At 34.5% G+C, this 21,816-nt stretch overlaps 1 protein-coding gene across 5 annotated transcripts in view; it reads right to left on the bottom strand.

Annotated features, from left to right (window-relative positions):
* The window catches only part of LOC104587001 (protein NLP9-like), a 61,289-nt gene extending 46,980 nt beyond the window's left edge, over positions 1-14,309 (bottom strand). Inside the window, exons 1-3 of one of the 5 annotated variants that reach the window (XM_088894614.1) lie at positions 1,866-2,321; positions 1,664-1,774; positions 992-1,534 (exon numbers count right to left, since the gene is read on the bottom strand). In XM_088894614.1, coding sequence (XP_088750740.1) covers positions 992-1,470 — 479 coding nt within the window. In that variant the 5' untranslated portion in view covers positions 1,471-1,534; positions 1,664-1,774; positions 1,866-2,321. Of the gene's footprint in view, positions 1-991; positions 1,775-1,865; positions 2,336-13,867 lie in introns of those variants that run through there. The other 4 variants (XM_088894615.1, XM_010244413.3, XM_010244414.3 and 1 more) reach the window with 4 other exon arrangements.
* Positions 14,310-21,816: the final 7,507 nt, after the last annotated feature.

The following is a 21,816-nucleotide window of genomic DNA, read 5'->3' as shown; positions in this document are numbered from 1 at the left end:
CCAAATGATATTGGGTTTCAATGACTGTAATGAGTATTACAGCCTAGTGGATCTAGGATAATACTGGCAACAAACAAACTTCGACTAAGGGCGGGTGGAATTTGGCCAAGGTTTGGAAGGTGCTTTCTCAACTCTGGATTCTTATGGTAGTGTTGGTGTAATTTACTTTTGCTGTCTCAATTCTGAATTTCTGATCATGTACTTCTTGTCATTAAATTTGGTAACTTTTCTAGCTTAGAGCCTACTGAAAACATGCAGATTGAACAGGTACAAATAAATTTCCACTATCTGTCAAATTAGGAGGTAGCTTCCTATCATATGTTTGATATGTCTATTCTGGATGAGTTGCAAATGCACCTAGAAAGGTTCCTTTGGTTGAAATCCAAGTTGAACATCTTAGATGGAAAGCTTAATTTGCAGGTTTATGACATGTAAATAGAGTTCCAATCAACGAAGATTTCCATTTGAACTTACTAGGGTCCCTGACTCAAAATCTGTTTGAACTAATTATTTCCCTACAAGCGATGTTTTATGGAAAAAATGTACATAAGTGCATTTTCCAAATACTCTTTATACCGGTGGAAATGCGATTACCTCTCTCTTTTCTTTACCATATAATGTATATCAACTTCTGGATGGTTGAAGTCCATTCACGTTGAAATACGAAGAGGAATTACCTTAGATTTCTGTTGCTTTCAAGGGTAGACTAAAGTATGTTATATGTATGGTCCAGAGAAGCTCTTCTCCCTTTGCACGCCTAAACAGAGAAAAAGAACCCCTGCTTCATGCACTGTTTTATGCTTTTGTCCCATGCACAGAAGGCATGAGGATTGAGGAGAGAGAAATGATCTAAAAAGGTACATATTTGAAGACAAAACTCAGAGCAATATGATCTATAAAGTTAAATATATATGAAAAAAGAGCGCGAGGAGCATGAATAACGGTAAATTGACCAAAAATAGAAGAAAAATAAATTGCAATGGTGGATTACCCGTTGTCAACCTTCTGTAAATCCCACCCAGACAAATTCGCAGCTTTTCTGAGAGCTGTTTCCCAACTCTGCACCTTCATCATATCCGCCTTGAATCGCTTTTTAGTTTGGGAAAATCCACTCCCAAAGCTTCCAGTCTGATTGCGAACCTCCGACGGTTCAACGTCATAGAAAACGGGAAAAACCAATTGGCCCATCGTTTCATTGCAATATAAGATTTTGAGAAGCTCATCCAAGCACCATCTTGAAGAAGCATAGTTCCTTGAGAAAACAACGATGGAGATTCTTGATTCTTCGATTGCTGTTTGCAGCTCAGACGAGATCTCTTTTCCTCTCTTGAGTTCTTCGTCGTCTCTGAACGTGTAAATTCCGGCTCGATCCAAGGCGGTATAGAGGTGATCAGTGAAGTTCTTTCGGGTGTCTTCACCTCTGAAGCTCAAGAAGACATCGTAATTCCATCGGTGGACGGAAGAAGCCATTGAAGCACGAAAAGTACACAATAATCGCTATAGGAGGTTTTGGTGTAGAGACTAGAGATGACATCTGAAGTCAAGAGGGAGTCTGTTAAACATTACAAGTTTACGTCCGTCTGGGTTGATTGAATGAAGGTAGCTTTAGACTTGCAGCAAAATCTATGTCTATATCTGTATATACTTTGTAGCAGATACTTGCCTTCAGCAGGTCGAAAAGTGTTTTAGTAAAACTAAAGGGGAAATTTTCACTTTATACCCTCAACTTTGGGGTAGTGTGAAGTTTATTATCCGAGCTTTCAAATGTCAGTACCTAAATTTTCAAAAAAACTGTAATAAGTATCATATAAAAGAACAAAAATATCCTTTACCTATCATCTAATCAGTTAGAAGTTTAAAATTACCCATTATCATAGGCAATGGCGTTACACTTCTCTACCAAAAGACAAGGGAAAATTGGTGTGAATTCTGCGGTTCTGCGAAGATAGATTGATATCAGTAAGTTATTTGCAATTCTGCGATTTCTCCTCCTTCAATCTGGTGGCTTTCCGGATAGAATTGGTGTGAATTTGTTTGACATCGAGCGTCTTAGGATTGCTGATTGAACGACAGGTCGATCATGGTGAGCTGGTATTATTTCGGATGAAATTGATTGAATGTTGTCTCCTTGGAGGCAGATTTGACACCTTTCCTTTTTTTCTACGATTTCCCCATTTTTATCTTGAGGGGATTGGGGTGATTTAATCATTGTAGCTGCTGGTTAGAGTAAGGGTTTTAGTTCGTTATCGATGCCGGATAATTGGCATGTTCAGAATAATGCTGTGTCCACTTCTGATGCCTCGGCCGATAACCTCGAAGGTAATTTGATCTGTCTTAATTCTTTTGTTCCACTTTAGATACTGATGTAGGCGCACATGGCAGGTTTGATATTTTGACACGTGGCATCATCAGGATGGCATCCTGATTGCTAACAAACTCTAAGCAGGTTCAAGTATAAATAAGTGGTGCCATTCCCTAGGTAAGCTGTCTTGGTTTTTCTACTCTCAAACTCTGTAGCATCCTAGTGACCTCGTCTGAGTTACCTCTTTCGAGCCTCGTCCGATCTCTTACTAACTTGACCGTCCGAGTCCCCGCCCTTGGGATAACACCTACAGCCTCTAACGTGCTTCTTCCTTCACATGTTGGATTTGCATGCCCTTGGCTTCACCAACCCTCAAATTCAATCAACCCTCATCTACGGAAGCATAATTACATTGTTGCCCTTGTCCCAACCTTGGTAGCAATAGATACCTATCACGACTATGCCGAATTGTCTTGTTATGTTTCGATGTTAAAACCGGAGCTCCTTCAATTTGGGTTAATATTTTATTGGGTGTTTGCTATTCTTATATTTCTTACATTGTTCATTTTGATTGTACTTCATGAAGTATCAAGATATCCTACCAAAAGGCTTTGATCATGGAAGCAATAAAACCAAACCCAAGAACTAACTTTTATCAAATCAGACATTCTTGCTTCTCTACTTTGGTTTGGAACCTAAGTAATTGGTTTGGTCGGCGATAGGACTAGCAATCTTGACCCCAATCCATTTGATCCACCCAACCCACCCACCTTGGAACTCATCCATACCCACCCAACCTATTGGCGGGTCAATATGAATCGAGTAACCCATTAGGGTCAATGGAAAAGGGTCAGGGTGGGTTGGGTCGAGAGTACCTATTAGGGTTAAGATGGGTTGAGTCGTGTGGGTCGGAATAGGTTGGATCAAAGACTCAAAGTCAGCTCTATCTATACTCGCCAAATCCTAAAAAAATAGCAATTAAAGTGACTCAAGCTCAAGCCTCTTAGCGCATTCACATCTCATTACAATCCCAAACCACCATGACACATGTCATTTTGGAATTAAAAGTGAAACAAAATGGATTTTATTAACTTTCACGTTCACATGCAATTTTACACAAGCAATTTTATAAAGTAACTTTATAAAAATGACTTTTACGAAAGCACTTTTACAAAAGTACTTTTACATGAAAGAACTTTTATGAAAGTACTTTTGTGAAAGTACTTTTACAAAAGCACTTTTACACGAAAGCACTTTATGAAAATACTTTTATGAAAGCATAAAAGCACTTTTACAAAAGTACTTTTACATGAAAGTACTTTTACAAAAGCACTTTTACATGAAAGCACTTTATGAAAATATTTTTATGAAAGCATAAAAGCACTTTTACAAAAGTACTTTTACAAAAGAACTTTTACATGAAAGCATTTTTATAAAAGAACTCTTATGAAAGCATAAAAGCACTTTTATGAAAGCACTTTTATAAATGCACTTTTACAGAAGTACTTTTATAGAAGTACTTTTGTGAAAACACTTTCACGAAAGCACTTTTGTAAAAGATGCATTTTCTACAATTTTTTTGTGCTTTTTTGCATTTTCTGGTGTTTTTCATGCATTTCCTACAATTTTCTAGTTTTTTTTTTTTGCATTTTTGGGTATACAAGTTGACCTGACTCTTTTTGTCACGTGGCAGCCTTGAGAGAGATTATTCTCTCAAAAATTATTATTTCGAGTATAGGGTTATCCTAACCCCTTTTTTGTATTTTTAGGTGAGGGTAGGTGGGTTAGTATGGGTGAGGGTGATTAAGGGTCAATATGGATGGATCAAGTACGTCAATATAGGTGGGTTAGGGTTAGGGTGGGTTATGACCCTTTAACAAGGATTGATGATGGGTCATGGTGGGTGGGTGGGTCAATATGGGTAGGTTGGTATTCAACCCATATCCAACCCAACCCACCCATTTGCCACCCCTAATTGACGAAGACATTCACATCTCCATTCTCTCTTCTCTTAACCCAATGTGCCACCCCACTTCAGCTTAACTTGACACAAATCACCATTTGGGATCGACTACTTCTCTACTTTGGGATAAAATCACCCCACTGCAGTTTAACTTCTTTCGGTACTGGGGTGCCGCCTAGGGGTAGCCACAAGCCGAGCTCTTCATGAGCTACTCGAGCTTGGCTTGGCTCGGTTTCAACAGGGCTTTGAGCCCAATTTAGAGGCTTGATTAACAAACAAGCCGAACTCAAGCCTAATAGAGCTCGGGTCATGAGGCTCGCGAGCCAAGCTCGAATATATATATATATATATAATAAAATATATAATAAAAATATTATAATTCTTGTTTTTTAAATATTAAATAAAAATATTTTTTATATATAATTTTTTATTTTTATAATTTTTTTCTCAAATCGAGCTCAAACTCAAGGTTCTAGCTCGAACCAAGCTCGAGCCCTGTAATACATTGGCGAGCTGAGCTCGAGCCTCATACTATTCGGCTCGGCTCAGATCAAATCCACCCCTAGTGCCGCCGTTTCACCCTCCCTCCTTCCCGTTCTGGTTAGAGGTGGGCCTACCATCTAAAGGTAGAAGACAATGAAAGGTATCTTCATTAGTAGAAAATCTCAAACACCTCAACCAGTTCAGTCTCAAGGTAGAAGACAATGAAAATGTCTTCTTTTGAAGGGTAATTTTGACATTTCCAAAATTTTAAGTTGCACATGTCATCACATGATTAAATAACTGACAATCGGTTAACGACAAGGACCAACTTGACACTTTTTGAAAGTTTGGGTACTGTAGTGACACGTTTGAAAGTTTGGGTACTAACTTGACACTACCCCCAAAACATCACATATTTACAGGTGTTGTTTAGCAAGTCCTTCTTTAGATTTTAAGGGCATAGGTCTTTTCAATTTCTTGTTTTTCATTGGCAAATAGAGAAAGATCAAATTTTGGTTTTCCAAGTAAGGGTGCAAACATATCAGATTATGATCTTATCCTATTTTTTGTTGGATTTGGATCACCCCTTTGGCAAATTTTTGGATCAGATTGAAAATCATATCAGATTTGGATCTCCCCATATTGGATCCAAAAGGATCTTATCAGAACCAATCTATATATATGTATATATTTATAAACATATTTACTTATAAAAAGACATGTATATATTATTATATTTATTAGCATATTTATTTATAAATATGTTTATATTGCATTTTTTTAATTTTTTTTATAAAAATATATGTATATGTTAATATATAGGATAAAAATAGTTGAAAAAATACTTATATTTTTTGTTTCTCTTTATATAAATTGTTATGTTTTTTCTTTTAATAATTTATTAAATTTTTCAGAATTTGAATCAGATCATATTTAGATATCTGACATCCTTAATGGTTTCAAATTCGAATCACCATTTGTGAGATCCGATTGGATCTTCGAATCATATCAGATCCCAAATATATGCTATCGGATCGGATTCATATATACCCTGATTTGAATCTTATCCAATCCACTTTCATCTCTATTTTTTCAAGCTTTAGAAAACTTGAAATTAAAACCACACAAAAAGACTTGTCATATGCCTCCAAAAATCGAAAGATCATATCATATATCTTATATCTTTACATCTTTATCCTACATGCACATGTGCATAGCATGTGCCCTTACACTCGTAATAAATAAAGAATTAAGTTAGCTTTGATAGTGTTTGGTAATGTCTAGCCACCAAAAAGACAATGAAAGCCTAATAAGCAAAAACTAATTGGGCATCATAGATTTATCATACATTTCCAGTATCAGACCCTTCTAGAATCATATTGGGTTTGACTATGATTAAGGGTGGACACAAATTGAGCTTTTTACAAGTTCTTTGAGATTTTGTTCATTCAATCGAAATCAATCTTCCTTAGCTTCAAGTTGAATTAAAGCTCAATATATAGACTTGTCTGTGTGATTTTGGAAACTCTCAGCTTTGGTCAACCTTTTAGTGCCTAGAGTTATCAAGGAAATTAGATGAAGCCAAACAACAGTGGATCTACACTCTTCATCTTAAAATCACATTTTGGGCTATGATCCATTGATCCTACCTTTGGGACCCTAAACTGAATGGTAGGGTAGACTAGAGATGATGAGCATAGTTGTCTAGGTGATTCTGGATGACATTAATTGGGCACCTAGTCGCCTAGTTGATTAGGAAACACCTAAGTGATAAATACTTTATAATATAAAGAATTAACTTTTGGCTAGTTTCCTAGTTTTATATACCATTTAGTATGCATATTAATTGAAATAATAGAAAGCATCTTTACTAAAAACATTAAGAATCTTTTAAATATATTAATTTAATTATTTTAAGCAATACAACTATAATAAGCTTGATAAAAATACTACTACAATAAGTATTTAATAGAGAAATTTCATATCAATTAGCAACTAAAGAAGGTTATCAACTAAAAAAGGATGGAATTGCTATTTTATTTAATTGATGAGAGGGAAAGTGAATAGAAAAAAAAAAGAAACCCATCTATACTTCTATTCATTCATTCTCTCTTCTCAAGATCCTTTGATCTTTTAAATTTCAATAATTTATGAAAAAAAAAACTTTTAAATTTCAATAGAAAACATTAAAACAAAGTGTCAATGGCACATATAGTATATCCTAGAATGTATTAATACACATATTAATAAGATGCAACAATATAAATGATATTATAATAAGGCACTCACATTGACATTTTTGCCTACTCACCTAGATGGGCACCTAGCTGCTATAATTTAAGACGTTTGGCCAAGGCACCTAGCCAAGGGTGCCTAGTCACCTAGGTGACGCCTTAACAATTATGACGAGAGAAAAGTCTTTTGAATTTGTTTTAGCATGTAAACCATGGCTACAAAGTTAGGGGATTTTCTCTAAGAACTTGGGTGTATTTCTCAACTTTGTTTTAATTCCACAATGGATATAGTATTAGTAGACTTTCTTTCAACTGTAATTGCAAAAATATGTTATAATCATACTTTTAACTTTGTTTTATACATTTTTCCTTAAACAAGCATACAACAACACATGTATTCAAGGATTTTGTTTCTCTATACTCTTAAATTGCATTTAAGTTTTATTTTATTACAAGATCTTATTATGACATTATTCATAGGAATTATGACACTACTAATGGAACACTAGTAGATTAATGTGCTTCTTTTGGTATTTATAAGGTACTATGTCTCTTAAGACATATTTTTTCTTTTTTCTTTTTTTACTTTTGAAGGTTTCTGTTTTTGGTGGTCCATTAGTTCATGATGGTACCTCAAATGGCCGAGTAAAAGGGGCAAATTATTATAGAAAATGTATTTGGCTACAATCATTTGGATTTTATAGAGTGAAAGCAATAGTAGAGCCTTTGAATTGAAGGTCTATCCAGGTCAGAATAGGAAGTAATGAATAGGCTCATGGGTACCCTAGGTTCATGCATGGCTTGAAATCATCAAACCTTTTTAAGAAATATCTTATAACTCTCTTTTTTGTAAACAATCTTTTTTGTAAATAGAATGTGTAGAAATGCTTAACTCATTGTTTTTGTTTTATACATTCCCCATATATAGTCCCTTATTGTACATGGGACTTTCTTTTATAGATTAATAGAATACTAAACTTTGCCTTTTCAAAAAAAAAATATTTCGCATTGGTCGTCTTATGCATAATGCATATCATGTTAAAATTTGGGTAGAATCATCAATCCCAAGATTATTGTTTCTCTTTGAATCCATTAACATTCTATCTTTTATTCTCTTATCTTATTCTTCATGGGCTTGGAAAGCTTTAAAACATCATTCTAGACAATCACAAAGTTTCTCTGCTCATTTGTTACTTGCACTTGGTTACAAATATCATTTCCTTGTGCTAATTAATTTTCTATGTTTGAATATTAATCCTTAACAAAAATACCATAATATATATAAATGAATTTTGTAGTCATAATAAACTTTTCTAGAAAATTTACGATAAAGTTCAAAGTATTAGAAACGGCAAGTGTATTGGAAAGACAATTTTAAGAGACGTATTAGGATACACCTCGGATATGCATGTGTATCGAAGAAAAACTAAGATACACATAGATACGCTTGGAAACACTATAAATACTTTAATAAATCATAAAAATAAATTAACAACACTAAATGTAAGACCTCAATGAGGTGTATATGCATTAAAGTAATATATTTTAATGGTTTTATGAAGAAATATATTATAGTTAATTATAATTTCATTTAAAATCCTATGCTTAACTATAATTTATAAATTATCATTCTTAAGTTTTAATGTTTTATGTTATGGAAAAAACCCAACTCTCCTATCCAACCATAAAACATGCATGGGCACAACTTCTAAGTGAAAATATAATTAATAATTATTTCTTATTTAAATAATAATTATTTATTATGTATTTCAAAAATTTATATAATATATTCAAAATTAGTTATTAAAGAAGAAATTTCAATTACTTTGCGGATATGATAGATTATCCATAGAATTATAATATATTAAATCATTGTGATCAAATGATAAAATATAATTAATTAATTAATTATTTTTTAATTCTAAAAATAAAAAATAATTATTAAAGAAGAAATTTCAATTGGTCTATAGGTATGATAAATCATCCATAGAATTATTATATATTCAATTGTTGTGATTAAATGTTAAAATATAATTAATTATTATTTATTTTTTAAGTCTAAAATATATAAAAAATAAAAAAAAAATATTAAAGAAGAAATTTCAATTGCTTTATGGATATGATAGATAAATCCATAGATCTAAAACACACTTAGTCTTTATAGGCAAAGAAAAAATTATACTTTCAAAATTTTTGTTAATTTATATTTTCTCCAAATATCTTCATGAAATTTTCATAAATCTACTGATAACACAAAAAAAAATTTGATTTTTAATGTAATAAATGTAGATCAACATAAATTTAAACATTTAAGAAAAAAATAAATCATAAGATATTATAAAAAATGAAAAAAGTTACCTATTTTTGCCATATCTTTTCAAAACTTGATTTTTTTTAAATTAACGATTCACACTTGTTTCTTGCAAATTTTTACAAATCTAACACTCTAGGAATGAGGTTTGGAATTTTAGAGTCATTTAGGAGTGAAATAAGGCTTATTTCAGGGAAAAGAAGTTTGCTTTCCCCCTTTTTTTCTGTTTTTGGTCGTATCTTTTTCGTTGATATGCTACCAATACGCCCTAATATGCCCCGATATGGGTCAGATATACATAAAAAAAAATGAGACACCCAATTTCCTTACATATCCTGTATATGTTACATGCACATTTTCGAGCATATCATATAAAAAATTTAACCTTGATTACGGTACAAAATGCAAAACAACATAGGCAACGAAATTTATAAGTTCTAATAGCATACATCAATTCTACAAATTGGGAGAAAAAGTGATTGGGTTAGGGCATCAATCTTGGGATGGAAGAGTTTCTCTTCTCAACCAACTAATAGAGGAAGAATTGTTTAATGGAGAAGAAAAATAGATTGGTGTAGGTTAATGGTTCTATGCAGGTGGGTTTTGGTGGAAGAAGAAGGGTTTGCTAGAGAAGAAAACTAGATGGGAGAAGAGTAAGGGTTTCTTATGGGTGGGGTTTTGTGGGAGGAAGAAAAGTTGGCTAGAGAAAAAAATGTTTGTTAAAGAAGAAACCCAAATGGATACGTAGTAAAGGTTAGCAAGTAGGGTAATGGGGGTTGAGCGCCATTATCCCAAATCTTAGGCGAACAAGGTATAATCAAGGTTCAAAGTATCGACACGTATCGACCCTTATTGGCACGTATCATGCCAATGGCTTCCCAATACACCCCTACAGGGGTTGTATTGGGTCAGGCCATTGTTCAGAGGGTAGCTGGGACTTAAACTGATCCCTCTGAACCAGTTTTGAAAAAAATAAACAAAACATAAAAAAAGCACCAACATAGGTTGATACGCCATCCCGTGTCAATATTTAGAACCTTAGGTATAATAATAGGGTGGGCGTCAGGGAAATTCCGATTTGTGAAATGGAGGGAAAACATCAAACAAATTCCATATTACGGTTATTAGGGAGACATTTTGGGGGGAGGGGTTCAGAGTAAATTCCCTTTTTTTGTGCAATGCAAACACAGAGTTTAAAAATACGTATATAAGGTTTTGCATTGTACATATTTGTATTTTGCCCTCTTTTACATTGAGACTAAATTTGCCCAACCAAACATGATTTTGATATGATAAAGTTGATATGTCCACATTCCTCGGACTTTTGACGGTGGATGCTTCTTTGTTTTTGTCAAAATTTTTGAATGCTGAATGAGATGGGTTTAAATCCATGTGAAAAGGTGATTGGACCTGCAATTTAATAGGAGCCAAAGTTCTCTATGTCTACATGATGCTTGTGTGAACTATCAAAGGGAGTAATACAACATCGTCCAATCCATGTCCGACAATATTAGGTTGACCCAGATGGGTTAGATGGACCAATTGGGTTTGGTCAAACCTATTTCAACCCCTACCCGGATCCCAGTTCAATCTACAAGCATCAAGTGGTTCTTCTATAATCTAGATAACTTACAACGGTAAACTAAAAACAATGAAACAATTGCACACCCATATGCCTATTGTGGGGTTCACAACTTAATGGTTGGTCATGTCTACCCAAAGTAGAATCCATTACATGATGCCTATAATTATAAGCTAGAGAATGACCCCCATACTAAGTATGGGGTGAGTATTCAAATATTTTTTATTTATATATTTTGATAAATTTTATTTGACACCCATTTTGTTATGTTATAAATTTAGTCTATCATTTCATTTGACTTTTTTGAGATATAAATTTGTAATTTGATTTAAGAGATTAAATCAAGTTTTATTTCTAAATAATAATCTATTGTATGAATCTTATATGAGATTTTGTTTCTTTTTTTTTCCTTTTTAGTGGAGGTAACTACCACTAAGTTTTAGAATAGTGGTAACTAATATTTGATGCTCAAACTTTTTTTTTTGAGTAGGAAGAGACATGTTTAAGGAAGGAAACTTTATTTGGAAGTGGGATTAACTGCTTTTGAGTTTAAAGATGCTCTTTCTTGAGAAATTTGTTTGATGGAGAAGCTATCCAGTATGAGGATTTTCCTTTAATATATATACTAGAGAATGACCCCGACCTATACTAAGTACGAGGCCATTAATCTAAACTATTTTTTTGTTTTAAAAATCTACATATTCAATTTGACACACATTATCTTCATTATAACTTTTTATTAGGTTTTTTAATTTGTATGATTTTTTTATTAGATGCACTTTAACTAGAAGAATGGGCCCATACCATCTACAAATTTTTAAGTTGGCATGTATTCAAGGTTTTTAAAATTGGACCAGTCAAGGAACCGTTTTGGGGTCTGGTTCGGATAGAATGGATGACCGGCTCTGATAAATAAAAAATAAAAACAAATAAAAAACAAAAAACAACCAAAAATTTGTTTGAGTTGATGGTTCAACGGTTCAATTGCTCAGGTCAGTGATTTGTTGACCAAGGGCCCATTTCGCGTCTTTTTGGAAAGATCTTCTAGTAGCTCTGACAATAAAAAGACGCATTGGGCTTTTGCATGAAGATCTGAACAACCGAAAGCATGTTTGACAGACATGTCTTTTCGTGCGTCTTTCCGTGCAAGAATAAAACGCAAAAGACGTGAAAAGCTTCATTTGGAGCTTCCCGAAATCAGCCCAAAATGGGCCTTTTGTGTCTTTCCGGCGTTTGGCAGCTAGATCTTCCACGCGCCAAACGAAAATAGATCAAAAATCGATCTGTCCGGCTTGTAAATCAATGGGTTTTGGCAAAAAGCAGATTTGGGGTGAAACAAAGACTAGTTCCTAGTTTTTCCAGTTCGACCGTCTGACTTTGAAAACATTGCCTGTACTAACTATAAGACAATTAGACCTATATATAATTTTGTTTGAGAATCAATGTTTATCTATTATATCTAATTCAAGTTTTTTTTTATTTTAAAAATGAAATTATGTTTGTATAACCTATGTCATCTAAAAGAATGGAAATCCCACCATTGAAATACATATTTTCATGGACCCTATTGAATACCGTGAACATCCCATTGAAACTTGGGTGTCACTTCATGGCTATAAGAAGAGCCACCACCATCAACAACTTGAATAAGGGAGTGATGGGCCTCCCTAGTTTAAGAAACAAAACAATGACTCCTAACCCCATACAAGGACATGATTCTAGGCACCAAAGGGGAGGAGAGGGAAGGTATTAAGCACCCCTCTCCCTTTTTTGTCATGTGAGTGCCAAACTATGGATAATTCAAGATCAAGTAATAGCCTAAAGGCCTTTCCTAATTCAAAGAGGATTTTACCACAAAGGAGATATCCTCTCATGTGGATCCTTCTCCTCTTTCCCTCTTTCCAGGTGTAGGAAGTTCTTAGAGGAGCAAAGGGACAGTTGTCTACACAACCACCCCCTCTTTATCCAAAGCTTCTCACATTCCTACTTGAGGTGTAGAGGGATTGAGTCACAAGGAGTTTATCCCCCATGGAATTCCTCTCCCATTGGGTTCGCAAGCTTAGCATGAATTCAAAGAATGAAAGATTCAAATATGAATATCATATCTATATCAACTAAAACCTAAATCATCCAAACATTCAAACATGCATTATCTCTAAATCAAGTAAAACCAAACCTAAAAGCGAGGAAACCAAGGACATTTCAGCATTGAGTTAATTCACATTATGTTAAAGAAACACTAGTGAATACATGTATTTTTTCATTCAAATGTTCTAAACTCATTCTAATGCTTCCTACATTTAATTATCATGAAATTAATCTTCAAGCAAAGTGTAATATCATCAAATAAAAAAAACATGCTCTATGTAGCCTTTGATCAAGTAGATTATCGGGGTGCAATGAGCTGGATTGTTGACAATTTGAACTTGAATGGAGCTTCTCTTTGTCGAATGGAAGGGTCTTTGTCTCCTTGCTCTTTCCCTCTTTTTTGATGAATTTATGTGGAGTGAATGAAGAGGATGGATGATGATTTGGTTCAGGTTTGATAGTGTGAGGGAGATGATGAAGATGAGAGAAAAGAAAAAAAAAAACTTCGGCTATAGAGGTTCTTGGGATAGAGAAAGTTTAGACTAAAGGTGGTTTGGTTCGGATTTGGATGGAGTGAGAGGAAGAAAATGATGGAAGAGAGAGACTAGGGTTTTGTTCAGGTATGAGAATCTATGGAGAGGGGAGCTTAGGTTTGGTGGCGGGGTTATTCTGTGAAAGAGTGAGAGAAGGTAGAAGGTTCAAGGAAGAAGGGTTCTGTTTTGGGGTTAACAGAACTAGGGTTTTGATGGATCTAGGTTTTGGTTTGGGGTTGAGAATTATGAGTAAGAGGGTAATGGGTGAGTGGGTGGATTTCAGTTGGGGAAATAGAAGGTAAAGAGGAATCTCAGAGAGAAAAAGAAAGGGATTTTGGTGAGAGAGAGATTGAGGGAAATGGATTCTTTACCTTAGCCAAAAACGGTGAAAGGACTTGCTCCTTTCCTTTTCTTCTTTCTTCTCCTCCCTTCTTCTTTGTCGGCCGAATGGAGATCCTTGGTATTTTTCTTTTTCCTTTCTTTCTTTTGTTTTCGATTGAGGCATAGAGATTCGATGGTGGCGTTTCAGTTGGGAAAGAGGTGAAATGAAAAGAGGAAGAAGACGATGAGAGAGAGTTCAGTGGTGCTGTGTTGGTAAAGGTTGAGGGAGATGAAGATGGGAGGCTTGGGTTCAGTTCGGTTGTTTAGGGTTCATGGAGGAAGGAAGAAGAAGATGAGGTGTGAGAGGGTTCGGTGGTCTCCAAGCTTTGGGGGGAGAAGAGAGAGATGGGTTTCGGGTTGGTTGTGAGGAAGAAGAGATGAGTGAGAGGGAGAGTTCAATGGTCTCTTCAGGAAGGAGGTTTTTCTCTCCTTTTTTATTTTATTTTTTCTTAGATTTTCTTTTAAAACCGAATGGAGAGGGGTTGGTTCAATCAGTTGGGAATGGACTGAATTAGGGTGGTCTAGTTGTGTTTGGACCGAATTGGATTAGTGTCTAGTTAGGGTTTAAGTGAGAATGGTTAGGGTTTTAGGGTTTGGCTAAAGTGGTTGGAAGGCTAGGATCTATTTGTGCTAATCTAACGGGTGGGGTCTTCTAGACAAGGCTCCTTAAATCACTCTCATTTGTCTCCCCCTCATTTAATCTCTAGAATGAGGGGAATTTGAAATTTAAATTTTAAAATTAGAAATTAGGAGCCAAAACTAGAGGAGGCGGCTAGGGTTTTAGAATTTAGGGTCTTGGGTGTGGAAGTAAGGGTTAGGCCGATCCTAGGGTGGAGAAGCAAGGGAGGGCTCAAATCTGGGGCTAGGATTAATTCTAGGTTTAGTGTGGGCTTTGGGGTGATTTCCAGAAATGTGAAGGGACTTGAGTGAAAAAACAAAAAAGGGGTTTTTTTGCAATGAGAGGGCAAGTCCAAGGGGTGTAATGTGCAGGGTTCAAGGACTGAGATTAAAACTCAAGATATTAGGGTTTTTCTCAATCAACGAGATCACACGAATTAGAATCTTCATAGATGGAGGGGTAAAATGGGAAATTTTGTAATGAATTTTTCCAAGGGGGTTTTAAGGTGTCTGAAAAGGGAAATGATGGGGTTTGATGGCCTCGAGGAGTGTGCTAGAGTAAGAAATCATGATGTAGAGTGTGTTGAGTAATGAGGGTCATTGAATCAGGATTTTCATGATAAAAGGGTAAAATTGTAATTTTAGGTCTAAAATGGAGGAGGGTTTATCCAGGTGTCTAGGAAGGTGATGACGTGGTCTAGGTGTATCAGAGGGTGTACTGTAATGCAGATCTTGAAATAGGAGAGTAGTGGCCAATAAGAGTCTTCGATTTGGAATCTTTATAGATGAGGGGTAAAATGGTAATTTTAAGGCTTGAGGATTCATGGATCGATGATCAAGAAGTTTTGATGGGGTTTGGAGGTGTCAGATGATGTGTGATGGTGGATCTTGAATTTGGGGCGTATCGGGTGATGAGGATGGTCTATTTGGAATCTTTTTAAGACAAGGGTAAAATGGTCATTTTAGTGTCTGAAATGTGATGGATCATCGATTAGGAGGTTTCGATGGGGTTTGGGGGTGTCAGATGATGTGTGATGATGGATCTTGAATTTGGGGCATATCGAGCGATGAGGATGGTCCATTTAAAATCTTTTTAAGCCAAGGGTAAAATAGTCATTTTAAGGTCTGGAATGTGATGCATCACCGATCGGGGAAGCTTTGATGGGATTTGGAGATGTTGGATGATGTGTAATGATGGATATCTTTGATTTGGAGAGTGGTGGCCAATGAGGATCATCGATTTGGAATCTTTTTTTATGAAGGGAAAAATGGGTATTTTGAGGTATGATGTTGGGTGGATGGTTGATCGAGAAGTCGATGGAGGTCTCGGGGTCTTGGATGGAGTATCTCGATGAAGATCTTGGATTTTGATAGTGATGACCAATGAGGATCATTGGTTTGGAATCTTTGCATACGAAGGGCAAATAGGTATTTTGAGGCCTGAAATTGGATGTGATAGTTGATCAGGAAGCTAATGGTGGTTTTAGTATGGTTTGAGCATCTTTGGGGAGCTATCGTGATGGAGATCTAAGATTTTGAGTGTAATAAGCAACGAGAGTTGTCGATTTGGAATCTTTGTGTACGAAGGGTAAAACGGAGATTTTTGAATCTGAAATTTGGGTGGTGGATATCTTGGGATATTTGGGGTCTAATGGGAGTGTATGATGGTTTTAAGGGTGTTGGAATTTTGGGAATTTACGTCGTGGGTTTTTCGGCTAATGAAGGGGTTCAAAATGGAAACTTGGCTTGATGGATGGGTAAATGAGGGAATTTTAGGTTTCAACTTGGTAGAGTGGCATGGATTTGAATTACAAGGTTGTGGAGAGGGTTTGATCATGTCAAGGATGTGTAGATCGTAGGTTTTTTGTTCGAGAAGTATTGTAGTGTGAGATGTAATGGGATCTGATCAGTTAATAGGTATGGTGATGTGGCATAATCGGGACCATCGAAAGGGAATCTCATGGATTTAACGCTAGATTTGAGGGTGTTTGAGTTAAAATTTGGTTTTTTGGGATTTTCGCATATTCTAAAGATGTTGGCAAGGTCTGATCGGGCATTTGGAGTATGAGAAGTGAGTCATCAAGGGGACCGAGCAAAAATTGGGTGCTTACAAATACAAAAATTAAAACATAAAAAAATAAAAAAAATATAGTGCCAAATTTACAATTCAATCATTGTTTTTGGTAATCATTGTCTGACACCCATAAGGATTGTTACTCTTTTAAGTGAACAACACAACATCACATCAACAACTCTTTTCTTATAGAAATAATAATAACAGGATTTGAAACCGCACCACCATTAGGACAATTAATCCAATGCACCAACTGGGCTACTCTTAAGTTGCTACTTGGTAACAATTCAATCACTTGAGTCAACTAGTTTATGGCCAAGTTAATGGTTTTTGAGCTATATCCAAATTTAAGGTTAACTTTAATAAGGAATAAAATATCCAGAATCGCAAACAAAACTAATTGACACCATATGACAATTACAACGGTTGGGTCATTGATAGGTTGAAAACCCCTTAGTACTGGGTCTATTTAGTTTAAAATCTATTTTCATTACAAATAATAAATGAAATTTAGGTTAGGTTTTATTTCATTTAAAGTCAATTGTTCATGAGACTTTATCTTTCATTTCATCTTGACTTGTTGTTCTTGAAAAGATGACGGAATGGCCATTAAAAACACCAACATGATGGCACGAATTATGGACTTTTGATTTCTGAATCACAGCAGTGTAGAATTTCCACTACCGATTTATGAGAAGAAATCCATTTATCTATCAAGCATGTTAATTTTTTGTGAACATGAAATAAACCACTGAACCAGCATGCATGACTTTCAACTGGAGCACTTTATGAATTTTTTTCTCATATATTTGCGAGTATAATTGGGGTAGTTAAGTTGAATATAGAGTTGTGTGTCTTGCTCATATATTCAACCATTCTACTCTTATTCTTCAAAATTGTCTTGTACCCTTATCTGAATATCCTTTTCTTTTTTTATTTGTTTGTTGTAAGAATAAGAAGTCTTGAACATCTTCCCCTTTTAGCTTTACCTATTGTTTTAGAAACTATATATTGAGAGGCACACCTAATTGAAGCTCTATTAGATTCAGCAAATGGAGTTACTACACAAGTTAAAGAAATGAAAGCCAAGATTCATAGTCATAGCAAGCAAAACAGAATCAAAATGCCAAATAAGAGAAATGTGCTTTTTTGTGGGGTGGGATTTTATATCAAACTTAGGAAAATGGAAACATCTAATTTTTCAAACTAAATAAAACTGATGTTGGAAAGATAAGTTTCCAGGGCATTCCATGATAAATGGGTTTGAACTAGGGGTGGATTTGAACCGAGCCAAGCCGAGCCAAAAAGCTAGCTATTCGAGCTCGGCTTGCCAAGGCAGTACGAGGCTCAAGGTCAGTTCGAGCTAGAACCTTGAGCTCAAGCTCAGCTCGAGTCAAAAGCTCGTAAGCTCGAGCTTGGCTCGGCTCAAGCTCGACTTGAGAAAAATGTTTTATAAAAATAAAAAAATTATATATAAAAATATTTTGTATTTGATATTTAAAAATTAATAATTATAATAATTAGTTATTATTATATATAAAAAATAAAATATTATATAAATATATATAATACTTTTATTATTTTCTATAATTTATTATTATTATTATTATTATTATTATTATTATTATTGTATGTATGTAGCTATTCGAGCTCGGCTCGCGAGCCTCACGAGTTGAGCTTTATTAGGCTCAAGTTTGACTCAATTAACAAACGAGCTGAGCTCGAATAGCTCGTGAGGAGCTCTGCTCGTGGCCACCCCTAGTTTGAACTACAGTATCTCCATACATGATGCAGGTCTTATGAAAGCACTTCCTCGTCTTCAGCCTTGTCTTTGAAGTGGGTTCTTCTCGATACCAAATGGCTGTAATAGCCCAAGTTCAATGGATCGTCCAAACCATTCCTTAAGGTTATGTTTGGTTCGAAGGAAAAGGTAGGGAAACCTATACAAGATTTGTAAGGTTGTATTTGGTTGCAATGCAAATAAATTTGCATTGATGTAAAACCATGGCAGTGTAAATGATTTGAGTGTAAATTATGACCTACTTTTGTTTCAGGTTTTAGCTTCTTTTGTTTGATTACAGTACAAATGAAGTAAATTAAGACATGAAGCAAAATAAAGTAAGATCCAAAACAAAATTAAACAAGAATTTGCATTTTTTAGATTTGCACTCCCATGCATTTGTACTTAGGCAAATAAATTTGTATTGCAACCAAATACAACCTAAAGGCTTCCCTACCTTTCCCTACTTTTTTCTTCAAACCAAACACAACTTAAATGAAAAAGAATACATCTTTCCTTGAAAAATAAAGAATCTAAAGTGGAAAAATGAATGCAACTAAATGTCCGTTTGGTTTATAGTTGAAATTGGAATCAGAATCGAAATCGGAATCATAATGGTCTATTCCCATAGCCTAATTAGTTCAGATAGGAATGGGAATGCGAATTATTGGAATAAGCAGGAATGGAATTTCATTCCCTAGGGAGGGGCAGAGAATGACCATTCCCTCAAATGGGGGAATGCCATTCCAACAGGAATGTGAATGGGATTTCGATTCTGCTCAATTAAACAGTTGGAGTTAGAATAGCCCATTCTAATTCCGATTCTAATTCCAGATCCCTATTCTTGTGAGCCAAATGGGGCCTAAGTTTATTGGGATAAAAGGTGATTAATGTGGAAATGGAATCTCCACTTTGAACTTTTGTTAGCAATGCAATACTCAAGTTTGTTCATAGTTTGTTTGGCAACAAAGAAAGGATTGATTAGTTAGCCTACTTGAAAAATCTTTGGCTAACGATGAGTAATGGCATCTACACATCTATACTACTTTATAAAGTACGAATGGCTTCAATAATATTTCTGGAATTTTTTGAGGACAAAATTTACCCCTCCATATTTAAATATATTGATAAAAATGAGGACAACTTGGGTAATCGGTTATTGATATTAAATGAGTTAAAAAGAGGTAATTTTAAGATATTCAATTCCCTCTCATTAAATCCAACATTTAAGTTATTAACTTGCATTCATGTTCATTGAATCATATATGTAAGTCATTTTTGTTTCTTCTTAAGTTCTCATCATTAAGTTTTATTAATTAAATCCATACTTAATAAATTAATAATTCCAATAACATAAAAAACTTATACTTTTAAAATCTACCTAGAAAAAATAGTGTTTTCATCTATGTGGTGGTAAGAAATTAAACCATTTTGGGTGAAATGGGTTAATCCATGTTGCCACGATTAAATAATAAAATGAAGAAAAAATAAAAATTAAAAAAATTGGGAACATTTTTAGCATACATATTAAACAATAATAAGTATGATAAATAAAAAAATGTTTTTATTAATGATGGAAATAAAATGTAAAATTTAATTGGAAATAAAAAAATTTTCCTATTTCTCTCATTAAATCCTATATTTAAGATATATTTTTCTCATCATTAAATTCTTGTATTGAAATCCATAATATTAATTTTAATAGTATAATAATAAATATTTTGAAAACAAAAACATGAAAAATAAATAACACCACAATTAAATAATAAAAAATTAAAATAAATAAGTATAAAATGTAAGAAGTGTTTTTATTAATGATGAAAATAGAATGCCAAATTTAAAATCTACCTAAAAAATGAAATGATGTCATTAGGGGTAAGCAAGAAAGCCCGAGAAACCGAACCGAATAAAAATCCGGTTAACTGAACCAATCGATTTGGTTTCGGTTAACCTATTAAAAAACCAATGGTTAACCGACTTGACTGGTATATATATATATATACAGTAATATTATATATATATATATTATTTTTATTTTTATTTTTTTAAATCGAAATAAACCCGTTGCCATTTGACTTTTTGAGTTTTCCCACTTCTCCTTCTTCGTTACCTAAAGGCTAATACCAAAACTGAAAACCCTTGCTTTCCTCTTGTTCGTCTTCCTCCCCAGTTCCCCTTGCTTTCCTCTAGCGTTGGTCATCATCTTTCATCATTTGACATCGACGTCAATTGACGGTCGTCCTCCGATGGCCTCTTCCCCTCCCTTCTCTGTTATGGCCATGCCAAAAGGCCTAGGACTGAGAACTCTTTATTTCTCTCTCCCTCACTCTTACTCTCTCTCTCTCTCTCTTTCTCATCTCCTCTGCTGCTCCATGCCAACCACCAAGCGGCAACGCCGATCGCCAACAAGCACCAAGCCACCAAAGCCAGGTGCCCGTTACTCCCTCTCCGGTAACACCTATCATCTTTGCCACCTCTCACTTTAAGTTGAGGTGACGACAACCTGTCCAGCACTAGCAAATCGACCACCATTTCAGTATTCATTGTCCAAGTTTGACTTCAGGCCTTTATCTTGAAAAATATAAAACCCGAGCAGTGAGCACCCCTAGATGCCATAGTCAAATAATAAAATTTTGAAAAATATAAAATTAAAATAATCACAAAAATAAAAATAAAGGACAGAGAAAAATCTGGACACATTTCTAATGTTATATATTTATAAAAAATAAAATATTGGGTACATCTCTAATATTATGTATTCATTATATTGAATAAAAACAAGTATTATAGATAAGAAATAATTTTATCAATGATGGAAATGTAATACGGAATTTAATGTTAACCTAAAAATCAAACTATTTTTCTTTTTGGGTGGTGGGTTAGTGATTTGGGTCAAATGATATCATAAACAAACAAAAATTAAATGTGATAAGTAAAAAATATTTATATAATGTAAATGGAATATATACTTTAAAGGGAAAATTATAGTTAAAGTTGGTTGTACATTTAAAGTTAAGTTGCAAGTTGGTCTAGAAACCAACAAAACTCTGATAATTAGCTGGCTATACATTTCAAATTATAAAAACCCAGCCATGTCATTATAGGCTTATCTTGTTGTTACCAACATGGGACTCTTAATCCATGTTGGACACAAGTCCACAACAAAAAGCCTATATCGAAAATAGGTTATTAGTTTCTCTCCCACTCCCTTTGTGTCTCCCACTCTCTCAGCTTTGGACTGTAGCCAAATCAAAATCTCCCTCTCTCCCTCTATCTCTCTCTCATTCTTCTCCCTCTTGTCAATAACTCCTCCCTTAGTATTTTTCCCGCTCCTCTCTTGTTCTTTTTTTTTTTATTTTCTTACAAACTTATACAATATTATTCAGATAGTATAAAAAAACTAAAGGGACCAACCACTTGTACAACCAAGTTATAAATTTCTATCAAGTTGGTGTAAATTTCATAGC

This window comes from Nelumbo nucifera, chromosome 1, assembly GCF_055504915.1.
Source record: "Nelumbo nucifera cultivar China Antique chromosome 1, China Antique-T2T, whole genome shotgun sequence".
In the NCBI taxonomy this organism is placed as follows: domain Eukaryota; kingdom Viridiplantae; phylum Streptophyta; class Magnoliopsida; order Proteales; family Nelumbonaceae; genus Nelumbo; species Nelumbo nucifera.
The sequence above is the reverse complement of the archived record's forward strand: the minus strand, read 5'-3'. Positions and strand labels throughout refer to the sequence as shown.